This window comes from Fringilla coelebs (assembly GCF_963513975.1).
Source record: "Fringilla coelebs genome assembly, chromosome: 6".
In the NCBI taxonomy this organism is placed as follows: Eukaryota; Metazoa; Chordata; class Aves; order Passeriformes; family Fringillidae; genus Fringilla; species Fringilla coelebs.
The window spans coordinates 44,651,983-44,675,198 of record NC_140034.1 but is presented as its reverse complement, the minus strand read 5'-3'; the positions used below and the strand labels follow the sequence as shown (position 1 = coordinate 44,675,198).

Genomic DNA, 23,216 nt, shown 5'->3' with positions numbered 1-23,216 from the left:
CCCACACCTTTTCCGTATACTCCCATTTCCACTGGGTTTGCTGTGTGCAACAATACTGTAAATGAAGCCTTCAGCAGCCTAGAGAAAAGACCCGACTGTTCATACACACACAGTTTGTAGTAAAATTCCATGTGTGCTGGTACCTTTTAACTTTGCTTTGAGGGTAGTCAACAGGGCAGATAGAGTGAAGTGCTTAAACCAAAACTCTTCCCACCTCTAAAGCTATAGACTTAGAAACTGATGTCCAGTCTGCTTTTCATTGCTTGCCTTAAACACCTTTCTTTCTATTAGAATTCAATTATACAATAAGTGCTGAAGACATTTAAGTAGAAGATATATCCCAGAGCGCTAAGCCTGTATCTCAGTCTGCCTTTGCAAGGACTCAACAGATATTAAGGCCAGAAATGGCATCTACTTTATCCTGCAGCTGTAACAGAGACTCAAGAATATCAACAGAAGTGTTTTTAAGTGCTTTATATTTATTATAAAGTATTAATAACTGAATGTATGGAAAATGATTCTCTGTACAAGAGAGTAACATGACAGCTTTTACAAGTTCTGCTATACAGTACATGAAATGCTGTGCATTTTTTCAGCCGCTTCAAACAGTATTTGCTATACAAGTCAAAAAGGGTAAACTTAGAAGTTTGTTTATAATACAGTGTGTTAGAAAGCACAAACAAATAACATTCAAAATAAACAAGCTCCCAAAAATCAAAAGAAGTCTTTAGACGGCATGTACACAGATTATACTCAAGTTTCAATATACATGTTATTGTTCCCCACAAGATGCTCCACTTCACTGGATTCCTGGAACATGATGAGAATTGAAGGCGCAAGAAAAGCACCTCTCAAGCCACATAAGAACTGGATGGGCAGAACAGCAATTTCCTGAAGTGCTCTCCACAGTCCTTGGCTCTATTTATTACAGCCATATACTGTGGCAACACAAGAAGAGAGATGGGCCTCAATTACCAGTACTGTCAATGCCAATCCAGTTTTCTGGGGAGCTGCTAGAGCAATTCAAGGCACTCTTCCCCGTGCTGCCAGCCCACAGAACCCCCTGTGCAGGACACAGCATTTTAAGAGAACCAGGCTGGGCTAAAGCATATTCTTGAATGACATGGAGCAAACAGTTCAAAACAAACTCCTTCAGAATGTCCAGTTCAAAGCTCATTCATACTTCACTTCCCAGGCACACCAGCCTAAGAGAAACATTCCTGTGTGCGTCACTCACACTTTAAAGCACACTGCTTCAATGTGTTTAGTTGCTTCTGGTTAAAGTGGTGTAATGTATCAGCAGCTTTGAAGATAGTGTTCTTGGGGCATGGTGAACCTAAACTCACAGTAAGTTTTTAAGCCTACTTCACAGTTTAGCAGTTGTCTCCTTCGCTTTTCCTTTAGAGGCAGTGTCTACAACAAATCAGCTTTTACAGCTGTTCCACTTACAACACAAACCAGAATGCCAGCATCCCCCAAAAATGTACCCACAGCAAGTTTGCTCTGATGCATGTGGTATTGACACCTAATTTTAAGCTTATCCCATAATACAAAATAGCTCCTAGATTAAAAAGATTTAAAGATATTGCATGGTTGTATTTTACTTTTGCCTCCCAGTCTCATTCCAACTATTTACGGAACTGTAAACAAGTAATTTTTATAGTCCTCAGTACTGTACACCTGCATTCCCAGGAACTGGAATTCAGTGACACCTTCATTAGAGATACAGTAGCCTAAGCACAGTGAAAGTTCTGTTCAGCTGCCCTCTTCATACAGTAACCAACAGGCCACTCCTCCCACATTCACACCTGCAGCTTCCTCTTCTGATCAAAGTAGGCATCAAACCTGGATAACGCATATTCCTGGAGAAATAAGGGACATTCAGTATTCAATACAGGAAACAACTGTTTTCTTTTTTGGGATGGGGAAACAATGAGGAAACAATGAGGAATTAACTGTGTTACTTTCATAATCCATCATCTCAATGTACTAATTGGCTCTATTAAGAAGGATAATCTCTCCAGAGGTGTTCCAGCTTCTTAAAATTTCCTCCAGTTTTGTTTCAACTCTAACACAATTAGCTGCTGCCAAAATGCCAGAAAAAAAACAAGTACTAAAAAGCCACTGAAAAGGCTGGCTCCTGCAACACTTCCAGTAAGATATTCCATGTACCTTCCAGTCCTATCACTTTACAGCACACTGAGCACAGACCAAGAGCTGGACTGATCTCAAGTACAAGCTGCTACCTGGCACAGATATTTCTGCACACTGAACATCACCATGGGACAACATGTGCACTTTGAGTTTGCACTTAATTTGAAATTCTCACTGCATGTTGGCCTCTCTCTTGCCTGGGATGTCTTATTGCAGAATAATGCTGCAATGTATCCAGACACAAGGCTGTACACTTCCTACATAACCATGGGAACAATTTCTGAAGTTTTTATGATCTTACATGTTGTTTACATTCTTAAGGAAAGGACACAAACTCGTAACAAATGGATTTTTAAAAGCTTTACATCACCTAGAAGATATTAGTTGCTGTGAGAGGCCATTCCATTGCATTTTCAATAAAGTACCACGGGTTATTTAGATTATTTGCTTTCACTTGTGTAAAGCTACAATTATAAAACTTACCAGGTACCCAAACTCAATGGATGAAATCTTTGCTTGTATAATAGACCACAGACCCCAGAAGAAGTGTGATGCAAGGGCAAACCTGAAATTACAAGGCTATGTTATTAAAATAAATACCTAGCTAAGTCACAACACCTTATTTCCATATCCTCTTACAACAGTATTCCCTAGTTGGGGGATGTCTACATCTTTTCTTCAACTATGATACTACAAAAATAATGCCACATGGAGTAGTATTCTGTTCACTATTAGTGTGTATCACATATCTAATGTTACAGTGGACAGATTGTTCTTTACCCCATATAAACAGCTTTCAATCTCTCTTGGCTCAAGTTTCTCACTAGTGAGATATGTACAAGTCAGTGGAAGTCTGAAGATACAGTTGTACAAGGCAGGTTACCTGTTAACTTCTACCAACACTTCTTCTTCTAGTTCAGACTTCTCTTCATCGCTCAGATTTTCAAAGCCATCATGGAATGCAGACAGGTAACTGGAGAGGAAATGAAGCTGGAAGGCAAGTAAACAACTGAGTTACAACTTTTCATCTCAAGATACATTTTTTTCTTTCAGGCCTAGGCAGACCTTCTAATAAGTTGGCATTTATTTTTTTCCAACCATCAACAGTGTTGGAGTTAGCTTTAAGGTTAATTGTGCTCCTAACAATTGCTTGAAACTCTGGTTTAAGAAAAGTTGTAATATTAGGACAGGTAGTATATTGCTACTACCAACTAATTTCATAGTTGCAGTCTACAACTACTGGACTTTTTGTGGTAGATGGGTACACTGCACATAGTAAATATTCTATCCTGAATAGCTATTCAGTGACTATGATTTTTAAAGAAAAGGTAGTCAGGATTAGACAAAGTATTACACTTGAAGTCATGGAGGAAATATCTTGGGACACAGTAAGTCCAAAAGGGAACTGAAAAAGAGTTAAGATATGAAGACTGGACACTGGCATTTAACTATGTCTTTTGTGTCTACCTGCTGTTTCTTTGAAGGATATTTAAGAACACTGGCTTTGAAGAATGGGTACTTCTCATACGAATAATCATACATCCATTCACAGAAGTGATTTCCAATGTCAAATCCTCTGAAAAAGAAAGACAAAGTACCTCAATAATTGCAAACTGGTAGTCTGGGGTTTTTTTAAGCCAAATTTACTGCAGAATTTACTGCAGTTTTGCTGGAGGTGGAGAATTGATAACCAGCAAACAACTTCTTGCAAGTTATTATGAAACAGTAAAGAGGGGCAGTTAAGAATGAAAGCTATCAGCTACATGAAAATATTAGACTTTGCTACCAAACTTTATACCAATGGACACAGTAAAAATACTTGAGTATGTAGTACATCTCAGTGTGAAGTCAGACATCTCTAACATTGGGGTTCTTGCAGGCAAAGAGATCATATTAAAATTTTCAACATATTCCACTTTTACATTTTTGGAATTCACTGTTTTATTATGTTCCAGCTGGTGGATGGTGGTTTAATCCCAGTGGCTAGATACAGTTAGATCATCCTTAAAAACTCTTAACTAGGGAAGAAAAACAAGCATGTTGCATAACCATGTAGTGAAAAACTTGTATTCTCATCTGCATAGATGAAAAAGCCATTAGAAAGGACAGAAAGAAAAAACACAAAAGCAAAGGTGCCCTACATACACATGCACACAATATCTACCCTTTTCCTCAGCTTCCCACTAGAAAGAAATTGACATACAAGCAAGATGCCATTTGTGCATAACAAACCCTCTAGTCTGAACAATCAAGAAGCCACAACAACTTTGCTTCTGCTGTGTGCCTAAACTCAACAGCATCAGAACTGTTTTGATTAGTTATATTTGCTAACCACCACTATCAAGGCAGAACGCAATTCACTAAAATAGACAAACAATCAGTAATGCAGCACTTGGCCTCCCTGCAGCATGCAGAAAGGAACACACTCCCAGGCTGAAGAGAAAATAAAGTGTTTACCTGTAATTATAGCTGCTGTATTCAAAGTCAATAAGCATCAGCTTTTGGTTTTCTGAACTCTCTCTGCCTTCCAGAAGTAAGATATTACCTGAAAATTAAGATAATACTGCATATTTAATAATGCAGGAAAATCAGAAAAAAAGCAATACTGTCTATCTCAAGAAACATTGTTCAGCTAATCCTAGTTATCCCTTATATCTGCACTGAAAAGTTAGAGTTGTGCTGGTTTTGGCAGGGGTAGTTAACTTTCTTCATAGTAGCTGGCACAGGGCTATGTTTGGATTTGCGGTGTTGATAACACAGGGATGTTTTTGTAGAGCAAGTGCTTCTGTAGAGTCAAGGTCTTTTCTGCTTCACAGTCCAGCCCAAAAAGGGACCAGGGTGCAGGCAGAGTTGTGAGGAGATACAGCTCAACAGCTGACCAAAGGAATATTCCATACTATATGCTCACTATATAGGGTGGGAAGGAGGAGGAGGAAGAGGGGATGTTCGGAGTGATGGTGTTTGTCTTCCCAAGTCACTGTTGCATGTGATGGGGCCCTGCTCTCCTGGGGATGGCTGAACACCTGCCTTCCTGTGGGTAGCAGTGAATTAATTTCTTTGTTTAGTTTGCTTACTTGAGCAGCTTTTGCTTTCCCTAATTAACTGCCTTTATGTTAGCCTGTGAGTTCTCACTTTTACCCATCCAATTCTCTTCCCAGTCTCAGTGGGAAGACTGAGTGGGTCTGTGGGGCTGAGTTGCTAGCTGGGTTTAGTTAAAGCCAAGTTGCACTGGCTGTTCACCAGCTCTCTGGAAGCTGAGATATATAGCTCTGCCTTGTAAAGCTGAAAGCAAGAAAGTTTTTTCTGTACAGGGAGAGGCAGATTTGTTCCCAAGGATCCTCTTTCCCCAGTTCAGCTTGCAGCTGGCTCAGGTGGCCCTGTCAGCCTTAGCAGTCCTTGCTGCATTGTTTCTTTGCACAGCTTGATATCTAAAAATTTCACAGCATCTCTTATATCAGCATAGCACTATCACTGATCACGCAACACTTGGGACAGAAATTGCTTTTCAGCAGCCTGAAAGTCAGTCTGATCACTCCGCTGTTCTAATATGTGGCAGAACCAGTACCTGTACAGAATGTTTAGGCAATTGCTTATGTGTCTTTCAAGTCACACAGTCACTATAACTCATCTAAAAGACATGAAGTCTGCCTCTGTCAGGTAGCAATTAGTAAATAAATGTAGAGCAATGTCAAGTTCTGCAGTAGTGTGACTCTGCAAGTACATCTGTTCTCCATGCCACACTCCTGCAGCAAGAGAAAAAAAAGCACAGTATTTCACACACATCCCCCAAACCCCTTGGCACCCCAGCTTGCCTCAGCCCTATTATGCTCAGACACCTCCAGTAGTGCACCTTGCCACATCAGCAAGGAGACCTCAAACTCCACTACTGACATCTCAGGCAAGTGGCCTTTTCCCCTTGTGCTGCCTATCCTTGTGTCTACCCTCCAGGGCAGTTCCTCTGCCGTAGCTGACAAAGCTGGGCCCAGTGACAACAAACAGCCCTGCACACAGTCCTGCTAGAGCATCCTTCCAGCTCAGCCCAGCTTACCCACTGGTCAGGTGACACAGCATACCCAACACACCTTCAGACTTGCTTCCTCCTCATCTTTTTCAGGAAAATTGTTATTCCTTCCATGACTCCCAGACAACACTAAAAAAAGTTGGATAAGGTTTTCCTAATGTTTCTTACCAGTACAAATTAAAAACTGCCACATCAAACTGCCCTACTCTCCCTTTTCACCACTCACTGCACTTCTTAGGCATCTTTCTTTTAGAATGATTCCAGTATACCCTACTCTGATCATGTATATTGCAGCAAAGCAAGGCATGATCTAAACAGAAAACACATAAGGCTCCCATCATCAGCTGACCTCTACTAACAGAGCATGAGTACATTCTTGGCTTAACCCAGTCATGACACGAGTTCTCTGAAAAAACTTGTAAGGGCTGCAGAAGCCCATACTTTGCTTTGGTAGTGTAGCACACCAGTCAAGGTAGTACCTCCACAACGTGGCTACCTCTCAGAGAAGCACACAAGTCACCACCAGAAAAGGCTCAAGAGTACGTCACTGAGCAATACTGAAATATTAACAGCTTACCCTCCTGACAATCATTGTGGCAAAATACAACTGGTGAAGAAGTAGCTTCAAGCATAGATCTAGAAAAAAGCAACAGAGCATCTTTTAAGTAACAAATCACTAAGTTCAGTTGTGCTTCCAGGTAATTATCTTGTAAGAATTTGAAACACTATTCCCTCCCAGCAACAGCCTCTTTTCTTAATTAGGAACAAAACATCAGCACAATAAAGTTTGACTTCATGATCAGTAAGTCAGATCAGCAATTTCATCATAGAATTTTGTATCTGTATGAGACTCAGGTTGGTCACAGAACCAAAAAGAATCCCTGGCTTGCAAAGTAAGATGAATATAAAGTGTTACACTATATAACATGTCTGAACAAGTATATAAAAATCCATCCAGAAACTGTGGAGATTAGAAGATAGTAATGGACAAAATAAGCCTACCTTAGATTTTGCATTTCCTGGGGGAGATTGTAACTGAGAAGTTTGTTCAGTTTTCTGGTTTGGGATTCTCTGGTGAATTTAATTCTCATCACTTGATTTAGATACCTGGTAAGGAAAGAGACAATAAAAAAGGATTTGTAACAATGAGTATATTATTCTTCCCATACTATGATACCATTTAAACTAAAATCAAGGAAGTATGAAAGAACTGCTGAAGAAAACATTACTGTTCTTCAAGATAACTGAAGTCCTTCATGTGATAGTTTCTGGGTACAGTGAAAGCTTGTGTTCTCAGGCATTCAGGAAGAATGATCTGCTTATCAAAATTACAACAGGTCACCTTTTTTCCCCATGAAGTATTGCATAACTTACTTTTCCATTGTTCCAAAAAGCCACTTAGGTTCCTTATTGAATGGCATTTTCATGCCATGAAATCTGGCCATCTTCTCAGCTATTTCAGCAGATATGTCAGGTAAGCTTAGTTCTTCAGTGGTCAGTTTCCTGCTCTGTAATAAAATACAGTATTCTTACAATACAGTTAATTGATGAGTTACAGAACTGTGATTAGTTATGAACACTAGCATTAGGTTCCATGCAGTATAGTGTGAAATACTAGTGTGGTACTCAAACAATACTCTTTTTTTTGCTCACAGATGAACTTACAACATTGCTGCCTTTGGAAAAGCTGTTAGCCAGCCTGACTAACAACTTAATGAATTCACTTCTAGATTCAAGACCTGGGGAGTATCACATCTCACACTAAGAATATCTACAAAGCAGATCAAGTATAAATATTTAAGAACATCAAAAGCATCTGCTCTTGTTGCTTTTAAAGGGATGTGTTACTCCACAGCTTCCCCATGCTATGTTTGGTGTCTAATAGGCTTTTTATCTTCATTTATTAGCCTCTGCTAGAGCTGAGGAGTTTTTAGATAGCTCCCCCTGGCAAGAGCTACAATGGGGCTCTCCAACACCCACTCTAACTGTATCAAATTACAGACAGCAATTACTACAGGCAGCCAAGTATTCCATTCCCACATCTCTGCTTTTCTGGGCAGTCCAGAGACCTTCTTGTCATGATCAATCAAAACAGCTTCCAGCAGCCCACTAACTAATTATGAGCAGGACTTACGGGAATGAATTCCTCCAGTCGCCCTTGTGGGAAGATTCCATACAGCTTTGGGCCGAGCGCTCTCTCTGCAAGAATGGCAAACATAACACTTTCCAGAACCATGGCTTCTGCTCCCTACCAAAGAAATCAAAGCATTAGTTGGTGCTGGCACAGAAATTAACGTGGGTGTGTGCAACAGCTAAACTATTACCAAGTGAGAAATTTTAGGGCTAGCTTTGAAAAGACAACATTCTACTAAATCAAAGTTTCTTGACTAATAACTTTTAGTCAGCATGGGAGCAATACAAGTATTTTGCTTTCAAGTTTAAAGCTGGGGAAGAAAATCCATATTACTTAATTTTGGTGAACCAGGTCAAAGGAAAACTGCAAAAACCAAAACACCCTCTCCTCTCTAACCCTGTGGGAACTCTGCAAATTCCTTTCCTGGAGGAGCTCATCCCACTGAAACAACACAGGAACTACAAATATTATCCTACATAGACTGTTTTAACACTCTTCAGAACACTACCTCTCAAAAGAACATTTTAGCTACACAAGTGAATGAATTGAACAACACTTTTCATTTAGAAGAACAACTTAGAATGTGCTTAATGAAAGGAAATCACAAGGTTTTTGGTTTTTTTGTTGTTTTTTTTTTTTGAAGTGAGGAAGTAATTTAAGCTCCTGCTAAGGAATATGTGTGTGTGTGTGAATAAATGTTCTTCCCTTTCTACCACCAAATATACCTCAAGTTTCAGTAACTTTTCTCTAAGGTTTTCATACATCAATAGGCTTGGTTCATAACAAGGACAAGCAGACAACTTTTTAATATGAATTTAAAAGTAAATAGAAATATGAAATATTTAGTCTCAAAAACAGTTAAAAATCACTGAAGTGTAGATTTCTGGATGGGTAAGATTATCTGTAAGTAAGCACAGAGATCACATTATAAATATCTACATCTAGCAATTATGTTCACCAGAATCCAGCTCTACTCAAATCCCAAAGATCTGCCAAGCATCTGCCTACTTTTGAGCAGCACAACATTAAGAAACCTCTCAGGTATTTCTGACCATAGACCCTTTTGTATTATTGCAGTCAACACAGTATCAGACTGTATAACTCTATACAAGTTCCACTCTTGAGTACACTCCAGGCAGCACCATTGATAAATTATTTTTATTATTGTCCCACACATTATTCTGAGATCTTCAATAAATTCTAGTGTTTCATATTGAAGTGTAGTAAAGACTCATGTAACTGTGTTCTGCAGCACTGAGACTTTATGACAATTTGCATCTGTATGTATTGCATCTATGTTCTCCACTGTTTTTTCATCCCAGTTCCTCAAAACACCAAACGCTTTATCCACTAACACACCAAAAATATGTTTTTAATCATTTCACATGCCCGCACCATCACAGGTCAGAACTCTTTGCATTCAGTTCTGAAACTTAATACCAAGTACCAAGAAGGAAATTAGTTACAAGCTACTGAATGTCCACTCTATTATTAACCAACACTGACTTTGACTGCACCTGGTACAACACCAGGCATTTTTAAGTCTATTCCCATTAAGGTATCAGTTCCTTATTTCCATATCACTATTCTTGGATAACAGAAAGTACAAAAAGCCCCTGTTATTCATTAAGGCATCTCTCCATGCATCAGAAGTGACAAGCACTAGAAGAACCTTCCTCTACTGAAACCAAATGGTTATTTGAACACAAGTCCAATAAGAGTTTTGGAACAATACCATCCATGTAATCTCAGGGACAAAGGCTTCTCCTTCATAATACCCAAGGGACCTTTTAGCAAGTCTCCACCCCATACACTATAGTCAAACACAGGGTAGGTATGGAAATAAGCTATGAAAGGACATGAAAGAAATTCTGTAGCATACTTCATATGGACACGGAACAAATCTAGGTATCTGACTCTTCAGATTAATGTTCACCTGGTGGCTTCAAAGGATCAAGCTCTGTAGCCAAGGACATTATGTACCTCAATGCCTTCAAACACTTTGCAATATAGTTATGCTGCCAAGACAACATTTAAAGATCTAAAACTCTCAATTTTGACCAGTTTCAGAGATTCATCCATAAGCACTTCTATTTAGATTTCTAGAGAAGATTGGACCACTCATGTTTCTAAATGAATACTTAGAGATCACTGTTTTATTTCAAACCTAACAATTATACACATTTTTTACAAGACTTTCCCAGAATGCAACTCCCATATAGTCAAGGAGAGATCAGAAGCCTTTATACACATCAGTTGGAACTGAAACTTCTGCTTTTTTCCTGCCTTAACAAAAATTTCACTGTAAAATACATAAAGTAGTCAAATTCTAAAGAAAATTACTGCTAATTATAGCAAAACTATAGTAAAACAAATAAATTCCTGATACAAGGCCTTATGAGCTTACAGAAGACTATCCAATGTCTAGACAATTGTCACACACCAGGCAGCTCAGAAGCTACAATGACTTTGTTAGTGAACCCAGAGAATTTTATTATCTCTAAAGAATATCATCTCCTCCCATAACCTAGACACAAGAAAAGTAACAAATCCATCCTGACACTGATTCAACGGTGAAGTTTCAGCACTATGAGATTAATAGCAGAAAACCTATCAGCAGAGAATCAGTATTTTCAAGCAACAAATACCACAAATGAAGTTCTGAAGTTCAAAACCTTGTTTCCTGTACTGTGAAAGTTCTATGAGCTTCTGTCACCAGGGTGGGGTTTGTTTGGACTTTTGGGGTTTTTTTTTTTATAACTTTAACTCTTTTTTTATGATTGTGGTAGAGGAGAAATCAAGCCATCTCCATTTTTCATCTTTGAATAAAACTGAGGTATCAAACCAGTACATTTTTCAATTCAATCTTGGTTCAACTGATTGACGCTGTTCCAGTAAGCTAAAGCTCACAAAGTTCAACAAAACTTCAAAAGCAGTCACTCAACAACAAAAAATTTAAAACCAGTTTCAACTCACTAGGAAAAAAAACCCCCAAAACTAAACAAATGCTTGAAAATATTTCAGATGGCATTCCCAGACGGCAAAAATACAAGGGGAGAAAAGCAGCACTTATCAATTGAGTAAAATGTACTTTTCCCTAGTCACTGCCAAAATCATTATGAGCTGAAAACAGTACATAACAACCAAGGCATCTGGCTAGCATGCTGCAATGCTATCCCTTACTGAAAAAATACTGCCAGGGTAGAAACCTAAATCACCGAATCCTGTTCAGATGACTTTAGGAAAAGATACACTCAGCTAAATATTATGCTCTAGGAGAAGAAATTATTCCAAATGCAGGAACTTGAAAGTTTGCAGAACAGAGATGTTCCAAGCACAGTGCTAATCAGGAACACTTCACGTTCAAGAGCAAGTTCTCTCCAGCTCCATGTACTTTCCTCAAAGGAGTTCATCAGTGTATTAAAAAATTAGGGATTAGGTAAAGCAGAGAACTGATGTTCATCTACTTAAGAAAAGTCTAATACTAGAAATAGCAGTATTAATATCAATATTCAAAATTATAAGAAACCATTTAGGTTTAGGGTAGAACTGAGGGATGCTTCATCATGTGGGATGCTTGAATCTTTCCAAACTCTGTCCAGACACTCACATAATGTTGCTTCTGTGAGCAAATAAATTTCTTTTCTTCATTACTTTTTACATTTTCTAGACACAGTCCAGGTGGAATAACTACTGGTTTAAAACGAGCAGGATCACCACATTTCCCTATAATCTACAAAATTCTGTGAAAGAAGCAAATTTAATTACTCACTTGCAAGTCATTTTCCTTCTGAGACTGTACAGACTCCCCCTTATTACAGGACCTCTATGAATGAGAAAAAGCAAACACAATGAGAAGATGAAATTTAAAGTTATTAACCTGCAGCCACCAGAACAAAGGGAGTAGAAGTACCACCTACAGTTAACTAAAAGTCTCAACACTGTCTCAGATCTGTGACAACTACAAGCACTAGTATCCATCTGACCTCTGACCACCACACTTTCAACAATTCCAAAATCTTTCAAAAGGATGTGCCGCTGAGACCAAGCCACTCATGTAAATACCTGATTTTCACTTATTTTTATTGTTTCCCAGTCTTTCAAATCAAGATCTCAATGCACCATAAGCTCAGAGGAATGTTTTTAATTAAGAGAAAATTAAGTCCCTCTGCATGACATCTGGGATGAGATTCTTCCAGCCAAAGCACTTGAGATGCATTACAGAGATTAGATAAAAGCCTTACAAGGACTATTGGAAGAGTCATGTTATGAAGGTTTCAAAGCACTTTTTTTTTTGCTTATTACCTTATTTTCCAAATGTCTTGTGGCTAGAATTTTCTTATTTAGAGCGTGCCATCTTGGATGTATGTCCAGTGTACCACTGGCTGTGCAAATCCAAGACTGTTCTTAGAATGAATTGCCCATGTAAGCTAAAGGTGTCTCAGTAGGAGCCACAGTATACTAGCAAAACTTTAACAAGTTCCATGCATAACATATTGTGCTAGGGTTGTTAAGAGTCATTATAAAGCAGTTTCAGAATATTAAACGATACCCTCAGCAACTGAACCCTCAATGGCACATGCTTTTAATAGAGCTGCACATTTAAAAACACAAGATGTATTAAAAACCTTGTCCTTTAAAGGGCTTGAAGGTAAGGAGAAGAGAAAGCAAATATCTGCTTAGAATTAGTGACAGTTTGTGGCTGCTATTTATGTTGCAATTCCACCATTGACTGTTTAAACCAGACTAGCTTTAGAGGCCCATAAAGGCAGCCTGCATCTCCACCTTCTGAACACAAACATTGCATTCACAGAACCATGAGCATACCTTCCTGTTCCAAAGCTCTAACATGTCCAAAACAAGGGTGGAAATATGAACTTAATGGAATACAGTTAAGCAACACCAGCTGCCTTAAGTACAGTACAACAAACTCTGCAGTTACAGTATTTCAGAAGCTATAGAAGAAGGATAGTTAACAACAATCCATGGTCTTTCAGCAAGTACTTCCCATAACACTACTATATATGTTTAAAACAAGACAATATGGAGACTACTATTACTTTATATTGCTTTCAAGGAAATTAATAAAGTCCAAACATATACGCTACAGCTAAATGCGTAACTACTCAGTAGCATTAAAATCATTTACGAAGGGCTTCTCTGAACAAGCATGGTCTACATCAATACCACTCTCAGATTTTTCTTGAACAGTCAGAAAGTTACTCACCATTCAGGAGTCTTTCCTGATAAATGGTGCTCTCAGAATGGTTCACTTCATTCAGAAGGTAAGCACGTTAGACTTTTCCCTAAAACCTGAACTGGCATCTGCTTTCCAGAGGTCAGACTGTATAAAGGGCTAGCCAGTTCCAAAAGTCCACCTCAAATTGGTGTTGGAGACAGCCTAATGGCATCTGGCATTCAACCATTAGGAAGGGACAGTTAGGGCTTTACTGAAGTCATCACAAGAGGAGACTTCTGCAACATCCCTTCCCTCTTTTCTGTTCCCTCAGCATGAAGCATTACTTTCCAGAAAAAAAATGAATACAAATACGTAAATAACTTGCAAATATGAATGGGAGCTTGGAGAGGATCAGTCTTCACAAGCGGCCATGTACTCAGCCTAGGATTAGGAAATTCTTCACTATACATGGGCAAGAAGAACAAAGTTTGCAGAATGCAATATTATGTACCAGAAGCTTAAGAGTTCAACAGATTAAAGTAGTAGAATTTGATTATTTCCTGATTCCACACCTCTGAGAACAGTGGTTCAAAATAAGGCATCTCATAATTTGATCAACCTATTTAGCTCACTTGTTCTTGGTGAAATCAATCAATTTCAATTTTTCCATAACTCTTAATAGCCCACTCCAACCAATGTCCAATTCTGGGAGCTAGTTACATCAACAAAAATGAGGTGATTTTAATTACCTGAAAAAGAATTGCTGAGCAATTGCTAGAACTTTTTAGTTGTTCTCTCTACATGGAAACTAACTAGAAAAGGACGTGTGTTCTACAGTTTCAAGATTTCTTCAAATATTTGTTCAGCTTTTTTATTGTGGGAAGAATTATTCTCAAAGCCCTGAAAAAGTTCACTACAGTTTTAGTAAGGGAGGGCAACTATATTCAATAGAAGTTGTTTAGAGTCTAATTTGTGATCATGTAAATTGAATGGGAAACAGTACACATTGATCTTTGCTCAGATGACCAGACAGTGTTTATACATCTGGCAATTTGATACAGAAAATTGAGTTCAACATTTTCGTCCTAATGCCCCCAATTTCTCCTGTCACTGAAAGATCAAGTCTCTTGCCAAAAAACCCAAATGATGCTTGACCAGAGAATTCTGTACAGAGAAGGAACTTTTATCTCTTTTTTTTCATACATAACTTGGAGTTCTGCTTACAAATTTAAATAAAATAACTCAGTTTTCCTAATCTTACGCAGCTTTAGTTTTCAATACTTCAAAATACTGCAATACTTTGAATTAGATAAATCCCTAAGAATTCAAATCTTAAATCACAACATTACAATGAATTGCCTCAGAGGGTAGAGGGGACCTGAGCAGGGGAAACTTTTCTAGAAGCTGTCGGCAGATGTCAATTTGAACTTCAACTGGAACAAAACCAGCTTTAGATTTAGCAATATCTATTTCTGCTTCTAAGGATCTGCCATTGATCACTTATCCCTGTCAGACCTGAAGGAACCTATAATAATTTGCTGAAGTCCTAAAAACCTAGCATGTGAAGAATTCCCAATTCAAGCTTTACAAAAGCCACAAATCCAATCCTCTACATTTCAAGTCACCATTCTGTTATGAGGGAGCAGAGAAAAGGAAGGGACAGTTTTTTGATATTCTGTTATTGCTGTAAACATTCAGATGCACAGACAGTAGCTGGTGCTACTTAAGGCTTACTTTTAAACAATGAAATCCAGTACTAAAGAAAATGAAAGCTGTAGAGAATGCTCCACTTCAGAGATCTCATACTATACCGTGAATCGTGTCTGTCACCTGGAAACCAGAGTGCTCTAGGCACGATCGCATGGGCAAGCCTGCAGCAGAGAACACATGCATATACAACTAAAGTGGTACATTACCCCAGAACACCCTTAATGCCACCCAACACAAATATATCCCCGTAAGAGGTGCTTGGTTTCTTTCAAGCCGTCTGCCAGTGCCAGGGATTTGTAGTTACTCCATGCTACAAACAGACATGGACACCAACAACCACAGAAGACGTTGATAATTACAGTTACACAGCAGTCTGCATTTTATTTAGTTAGACAAAATAAAAGGCAGCAAGGCAGGTATGGAAAAAGATTTACCACAGAACTGTGGCAACCATTTATACTCATTCTGCATCTGCTCAAATAGAAATTGAGAGACCAGAAAGGAACACCAGGTATCCTGGTTTGTTTTTCCTCATTTGTATACAAGATTTTGTTTTGGCTGTTGTAAAGGTAACAGAGGCCCAGTGAGTCAGAGTTCAAGGTCCTTTCAACATGTGCAAAAGAATGGGAACCAATCCAAGTTACCTTTTGATAGGTGAACTTAAATTCCACCTTGATTTGAGCTTATTTTGTGTTGATACCACCTTATGTTGAAATCCCATTAGCATTTTCAAGATGCTCTTTTAAATTTAAGTAGCAACACTATAGTGATATGAATATGAAATCCAATTTTCAAGTCTGGACATTAAATGGCATATTGTTGGATAACCTTTGGTTTCAGTTGTTTACACTAATACAGCCAACAGTTAAAGACATTTTGCCACAAGTTTTGCTTTCAATGCTCCTCTTTAAATTTAGCAACTAAGCTGGAGCAAGAATAAGTGAAGCAGAGTAAGACATTTTCCTTTTTTCAGTGTAGGACATATCTGCATTGTGCCTCAAACATTGGAGTTTTAATGTGGTTAGTACTTTAACCTGTCACAAGTACAATACTTGTCTTAAAAAAAAAAGTTCTGCTCAAGGATATACTCAAGAGAAGTCCTTGATTTATAAACATCCATGCCAGTGCGACCATTCATAATAATGGCCGAGCCAGCACAGTTCATCTCCACCCAGCTCCCCCCAAAACAGTCATGCACACAAAAAATTGGCTTAAACATATCAGCTATGACAGAGGAAGGCACAAAGCCTTCCCTGTGTGGCAGCTTTAGCCAGCTGGCATGGTTTATATTGGATGAGTTTCATGTACTGACATTTGTGTCTTCCAAGAGTCATAATAAGCAAACTGGAGCTATTTTCAAACTGCAAAAAAGGTTCCTTTAAAAGGTGGCTCAAAGAATTATGGTGCCAGTATCATTTATTATTAAGTTAGTAATTAGAGATCCATTTTTCACTTGTATTCAAAATTTTAACTTAAACTTGTCTTCTGTACATACAATAATTTGGTGCAGGTTGCTATAAATACACAGTATATACAGTAAAGGGATAAAGAACTGATATCATTGGTTTGTGCTCCAATTTCAACAGAAGGTAAAATGGACAAGAGTTAAACATGCTACAAAGGCTCAAACAAACAAGTGGTAACTACTAATACCCAGTGGCAGTTACAATATAGTAATTGAGAATTAAGTTGTGATTTTAGCATAAGGTCTCAAAACTCAACTTACTTAAGCTGTGTTCCTTAATTCCTACCGGGTTTTTAACTTAAGCAACTTTACTAAAAATGTCAAATTACTCCCACTTAACAGGCTTGTCATAACATTCTGCTTATGCCACCCAGAAACTCAGAAATCCTATGTGAGGTTTTCAAAATACCCAATAAAACAGTTTGCTTATATTTTAACTTGCATTTAAGGTATAGGGGCTGGAAGAGACAAATGTTTGTTGACAAAAATTGTGAACCTCAATGCAATCAAAGTTTTACCTTGGGACTTTCTCTGCTTACTTAACCATTAGTGAACTGCACCAACAAGAGCAGTCATTTCACTGCCACTATGGAAATAAAGGAAGTTAGACATCTCAAAAGATCCTTCAACACCAAGAGCAGAAAGGTTAGAAAGTTATGAACATACTTTCAATTTTCAAACCAAATTAGTTCTGATTTTAGAGCCCAAAAATTTATTTTGATTTCTTCACTGGATAGGGGCAGAGAAGAGGCAATTTAAAAAATACTCAAAGGGAAGAAGAGGGGAGCCAAATTCTAGAGTCCACTTTATTTTTCCCTTGAAAAATAAGGGAAAGGCCATATTTCTTTACAGCTCTTGGGAAACAGAAGCTCTACCACTACAATAGTTTTACAGCCCATGTTCCTACTCAAGCTTTCTACATGCTAACTCAGCATTACTTTGAAGCCAGTAATAATTCTTAACCCCAACTCAGCATCAATCCTAGGAGTCATTTTGAAAACAAAGTTTCACACCCCCCTTTTTTTCACTCTGCTTTTAGTGGAGTGAAACTAAAAACTTTTTAAGCTTGAATGACTGAACTTCAACACACTTTTCTTGTTTAACTTTCCCAACACACATATTGCTTGCTGTAGCCAAGCAATTCATGCTATTCCAAACCACTGGGATATCTAACATATTTCTGGTACCATTTGTTATCACAGGAAAAGTTAACAACTCACATAATATAATAAAGGAGCACTTCAATGTCAATAAAGCAACAGTATCTAATGAGACTTTTAATAGCAAGTTTGGTCAAGACAGCAGAAGCAGGAAGAATGGGCTGAAATCTCAGGAACAGAAAATCTTCTGCAGATAATGGATCAGTTGCTCAAAGCAAGTGACTGAGTACTGGAAAATATAAAATTAAGGGATAAAACCAGACCCTCTAAGTGAAACAAACAAATGCCAACATACAGATGTAATGTTATGAAGCTGCAATTTTTCATAAGGTTAAACACTTACATTATGATTGCTTATTTACAATATAATCAAGTACGTAGCAGAGATGGATAAGAGAAGATCTGCTGTACAGTGCTAGAGTAACAGTCTGTCAGCTTTAGAAGAGACCTTTACAAGACTACAAAATAGTCTTGCTTTTAAATGTTACTATTTGAAACAGATTTGCCAACCACTTCACTTAAGGTGTGGCAAATTTCAATACTATTTACATTTTACTAACCAAATAAAAGTAACATTAAGGGAATTCAACAAAACATCTGGTTAAGCTTCTGTGCCAGATATAAGGCATTTCACACATTCAGGAAAGAATGTTTTGGAATGAGATGACTCTACAGTATTGATGTTCAAGTTTCATTCTTAGTCTAAAACTACAGATCAAATTTTCTAGCGGCACAAGTACCCATAATATCTAATAAAATGCTTGAGCAGTGTATAAGCTTGACAAAACCTTCAACTAATCTCCAAGATTCGTAAGTGCTATCAAGATTAAAATTAAGCAGTTTAGTCTCTTGCACTCTAGCTAGTTATGTCAAAGTCCTACATTCTGTACAGAAGCAAATTTTTCTGAAACACCACAGTCCAAACTTAAGACCATAAACAAAATATTAGTGCCCAAACAAACAGCAAATGAGCCTTCAGCTAATTCACGCCAGTCGGGATCTGTGTAGAAAGGAGTGTAAGTTCTAGACAATAACAAACCATAAAGAAAACTGCTTTCAGCTTGCAATCCACCCCCCACCACAGAAAGATTCCCTAAAGGATAAAGCTGCACAGCGCCACAAATGAAGATCTCCAAACAGAGTGAAGCTACAGAAACCCTCCCACTCCCAAAGCCCTGTATGTACTCACCATCTGCAGGATTGCACCGTATAAACGCAGGAGAACTGTCCGTGGCTCATCTGCAACTGTCTCAATGGTGTCAGGTAGCGAGCACTGAAACAGCATGTTGCTGAGGCCACCTCTGGAGACCGAGAAATACATTGATTAGCTAGCTTGGAAAACCACACCTTTTGTTTTCAACAGATTAGAGGTGCAGTAAACATCCTTCTGGTGTGATTAATTGATCTACTCTAACAAGAAACTTTTCCAACAGTACCAGTAAGTCATACGAGGCTTCGATAAAAAAATGGCAGCTTCGTGCTTTTTGGTGTACAGTTCACCACCCAGAGCTATTAATCCAAATTACAGCTCAAGCTATTAACAAATGGATGTAAAATGCAACAAACAACTATGTAGAGCAAAGTAAATTATTTTCAGTGATGCTGGAGTCTTATTTGGCTGCACAAGCAAAACAATGGCAGAAAAAATTTAAAACCATTCAAATTTGAATTATTAGTTGCTATCACTAGGATTGGCAGCTACAAAATTCAGCTATAAAGATTTAACCTGAATACCTGAGGTACAGCATTGCTGATGGAAGTCTCACTTCTGCTGTCTTTCTTAGGGACGCATTTTCAATTTTGAATTTTACAGTTACAGCAGTTCTTTATTCGAAATAAGCTGCTCATGTATTTGTCAAATCTAAAATCACAATCAGTTTCTCTGATCTAGTATCTATCTAGATCAATAAAGCTGCAGAAAACAAAAATGCTGTGACTTTTTCCTGTAAAAATACTGTTGTTACACAGTAATTATGTAAAAAACCCAACGTGTCTGTGTATCATCTGAATGACTGAAGCACAGATTGCCCTAGTTTGTGTCTATCTTGATGAAATCCTAAGTTCCTTGAGGTTCTTGTACCTCTTAAGAACACCCATCCACTCAACCCACATTTTCTTTACTGCTTTGCCTTTCTGCAATCTTTTCATTATCCCTTTGTTCATGAATGAAATTTTCAAATTTTGCTTCTGCAAGTGATTTTGCCTATAACATATAATACCTTGCAGTGACCTCGGATTACAAGAATCCACAGCAGATCCAAAATGTAGTGGCTAAAATGCAGTTCTCAGTCCTAACCTGACATTCCTTTCACTGCTTTTTCAAATATTCTTCTGGGCTCTCTTTCAACACAGTGGGGAAGCAGAAAAGACTTTCTGGAAAAAAAGGCTACCAAGAAGGAGACAGGGGCTGGCCTACATATCCAAAGTCAACAACTGAGAAGAAAAAAAGAAATCTCAAGAAAGCAGGGTAAAACAGCAGCTGCACAATATGGTTAAGAAAGGAGACAGAAAAGAACCAGGTGGCTTGGCAGGCACCCAAAAAAGGATGTTTAGAGACAAGATATGAAGTAACTTTGAACCATGAAGGTGAACAGGTTGGAAAAAAACCCAACAGACAGATGGAAAGGATATCAAAAGAAGAGCAAAGTCAGCTACTCAAAGACAATCCAAAAATTGCTAGTTATACTAACTACACTTCTGGCTTTATGTGAACAACTGTGCTAGATACTTTTGTGGAAAAAAAATATTGCCAGATTTTCTAAGCCTCTGACAAAAACTTAGGTGAAAATAAAAATAATTATATAGAAGAACTAAGTACACTGAAAAATACTTTGCAACAAATACTGGACTAAAGCTCAAGAATCTGTATAGTTAATGACTTAAATGCTCAGCTCACACAGTGTATGAAAGCCCAGAAATTCTTTTTTTATACCAGACAAGCTAAAGTGGAGTGTCTTAGTGATGCTGGACTCCATTTAACAGAAGTTTGTTTCACTGTAGTTTAAGTTCACTACAGTATTTAAGACTTTAAAAGTTACCTGGAAAAGTTATCAAGGAAATCCATACAGGAGCATAATAAAAGGCACTGTTCTTCTGAAAGGTCAGTTGACTCAACAGCTTGTTTAAAGGTCAGAAGGGCACATCTCACTCATACAGATACAGCTACCAGCTACTTAACTGACAGCTGTACAAGAACAGGATTTTGAAATATTAATGGACACATTGGAGAATGCACACTGACTGAAACCAGAATCAGCAAACCAATATGATCTTCCATAGATGAAAGTGGTGAAAAGACTTTTGCCAAAAAAATCCCAACTACCAATTAGCATGGCTTTATACAGTCTAAAGTTTCAGCTCATCTTCTCTTCTGCCAAATTTGGAAACCACCAAGCCATTCTGAAGTGTTGTCTCACAAGAGAGGTTTCCAAGAAGTGCAAAGATAACTGCGGTAAAATGTAAGGCTTTAGAAAGTAAGAGCCAAAGTCAGCAACACACACTAATACACATGAACATTTAATTAAGCAACTCAAACTAAACATATCAGACTAGTCTACTGTTTAGGAATTGTATTGGTTTTGCAAAAATTCTCTCCCTTCATTAACGCCTTATGATCATGTCAAGTGAGGAGAAACAATATAGAAAAACAAATACTACCTGCACTGGGTATCAGTGAGTTGCTAATATTTTCAATAAGGCTTTTAAAATAAATGTAGAAATGGGAAGGATGTGTTTTAACCATACTTTTACACATCAGAGCTTTGTCAACTGTGTATGCTCCCTTAGGTACTAGGGTAGATGTATGCATGATTTGTGTAGGACAAAAGTAGAAAGATAGGGAAAGCAAACGGATAACAGTATCCTTTGAAACTGTCCTCGACTCTATGTTTGATCAGCTAGAACAATCAGTCTGGAAGATGTGAGACAAGCAGTGTGCAAAGGGAAAACTCTGAACTAACATAGGTTTAGTTAGAGAAAAGTAAAGATGCTATTTAATTCTGCAAAGAAGGCAAAGATCTCCAACACATTACATCATATGGTTTCCAGAACGCAGAACGTCCCCAATTTACATATTTCTGCTGCCAACGTGCTGAGTCACAAGCACTCGTTACTGTGGGCTGTAGAAGATGACTCACATCGCCGGTACACAGCGTTTACCTGACGACTTCTATTGCGGAGCAGCCAGGGCCAGCCCATCAGGGCCCTTTCCCCCGGCAGGGAGCTCGGGGCGCGGTGCAGCGGTTTCTGCCGGCTCTATCCCTCTCCCGGCCGGGCGCAGGGGCCCCTCCCCCGGCGCAGGGCCGAGACGGGGCCGTGGCGATGCAGCAGCAGCCACCGCCTCCCCGCACGCCCGCTCCGGGCCGGGGGCGCGGCAGCGCAGCTGCACCGCCCCCGGGACCCCCGCACCGCGCCCGCACCCACCAGCCCGCTCCCGCCGCCCACTAAACCGAATTCGGGAGGGATTTAAAAGAATAAAATTAAATTAAAGACGGAGCCCCTCGGCCTCTCCGCCGGTGTCGGCTCGGACCCGCGGCGCGCCCCCATCCCCGCCCCCTGGATGGGCCACCTCCCCCTCCGCGCTGACCTGATGGGACTGATGCGCAGCTGCTCCTCCCGCAGCCCCCGCCATGCCCCCGGCAGGAACTCCTTGCACCACAGATACGCCCGGCGCCGCGTCCGGGGGTCGAGCGGCGGCGACTCCTCCTCGAGCGGCGGAGGCAGCGCCGGGGGCGGGGTCGCGACACCAACGCCTCTGCCCGCCACGGTGGGATCCTTCCCCTCGGGGTCGGGGTGAGCCAGCGGCGAGGGCGGTTGCCCGGTCGCGGCGGACCCGCGGCCAAGGAGGAGCCCGAGCGGGGACGGGTCGGCGTCGCCGTTACAGAACTTGGTTTTCATGGCGCGACGTGGGGGGGGCGCGGCGGCCGTTAGGGCAGCGGACGGGGGCGGCAGCTCGCGTGCGTCCCTCCGCCGTCAGCGCCGGCGGCGAGTGAGCCCCGCGCTCGTGCCCGGCCCCCTTTTTATACGGCGTCTCGGCACGCGGGCCCGCTCGCGCCTCACGCTTCACGACCGTTTGCCTGTGATTGGCTGGAGTCAGCTCTCGGTTCCGCCCTTGGAGCGGGGGTGGGTAGGAAAGGGAGAGGGCGGGCGCGCGCACCCGGCTCGAGGCCCCTCCAGGCGTCTGTGATTGGTGCGCGCGCGCAAGGGGAGCACGAGGCGCTCGCCCGCGGGGCGGGGGCTGAGCCTGAGGGCAACGCTGAGGGAAGGTGAGAGAGAGAGGGAGAGAGGGAAGGAACGAAAAAAAGGAGGGAGGGAGAGAGGGCACACCTCACGGTGCCTGTGCCGTGGAGCTCCCGCCGCTGGGTCCGCGGTGATGTGGTGCTGGATGGAGCCGG

General features: G+C 39.9%; 1 protein-coding gene across 3 annotated transcripts in view; it reads right to left on the bottom strand.

Moving 5' to 3' along the window:
• The window catches only part of CHKA (choline kinase alpha), a 36,994-nt gene extending 14,191 nt beyond the window's left edge, over positions 1 to 22,803 (bottom strand). The window contains exons 1-12 of one of the 3 annotated variants that reach the window (XM_084207709.1): positions 22,409 to 22,803; positions 19,013 to 19,124; positions 12,082 to 12,135; positions 8,310 to 8,423; positions 7,550 to 7,683; positions 7,178 to 7,282; positions 6,753 to 6,811; positions 4,612 to 4,699; positions 3,622 to 3,730; positions 3,038 to 3,144; positions 2,638 to 2,719; positions 515 to 1,862 (exon numbers count right to left, since the gene is read on the bottom strand). In XM_084207709.1, the coding sequence (XP_084063835.1) occupies positions 1,803 to 1,862; positions 2,638 to 2,719; positions 3,038 to 3,144; positions 3,622 to 3,730; positions 4,612 to 4,699; positions 6,753 to 6,811; positions 7,178 to 7,282; positions 7,550 to 7,683; positions 8,310 to 8,423; positions 12,082 to 12,135; positions 19,013 to 19,124; positions 22,409 to 22,719 (1,335 nt within the window). In that variant the 5' untranslated portion in view covers positions 22,720 to 22,803 and the 3' untranslated portion in view covers positions 515 to 1,802. Of the gene's footprint in view, positions 1 to 514; positions 1,863 to 2,637; positions 2,720 to 3,037; positions 3,145 to 3,621; positions 3,731 to 4,611; positions 4,700 to 6,752; positions 6,812 to 7,177; positions 7,283 to 7,549; positions 7,684 to 8,309; positions 8,424 to 12,081; positions 12,136 to 19,012; positions 19,125 to 22,408 lie in introns of those variants that run through there. The other 2 variants (XM_084207711.1, XM_084207710.1) reach the window with 2 other exon arrangements.
• Positions 22,804 to 23,216: the final 413 nt, after the last annotated feature.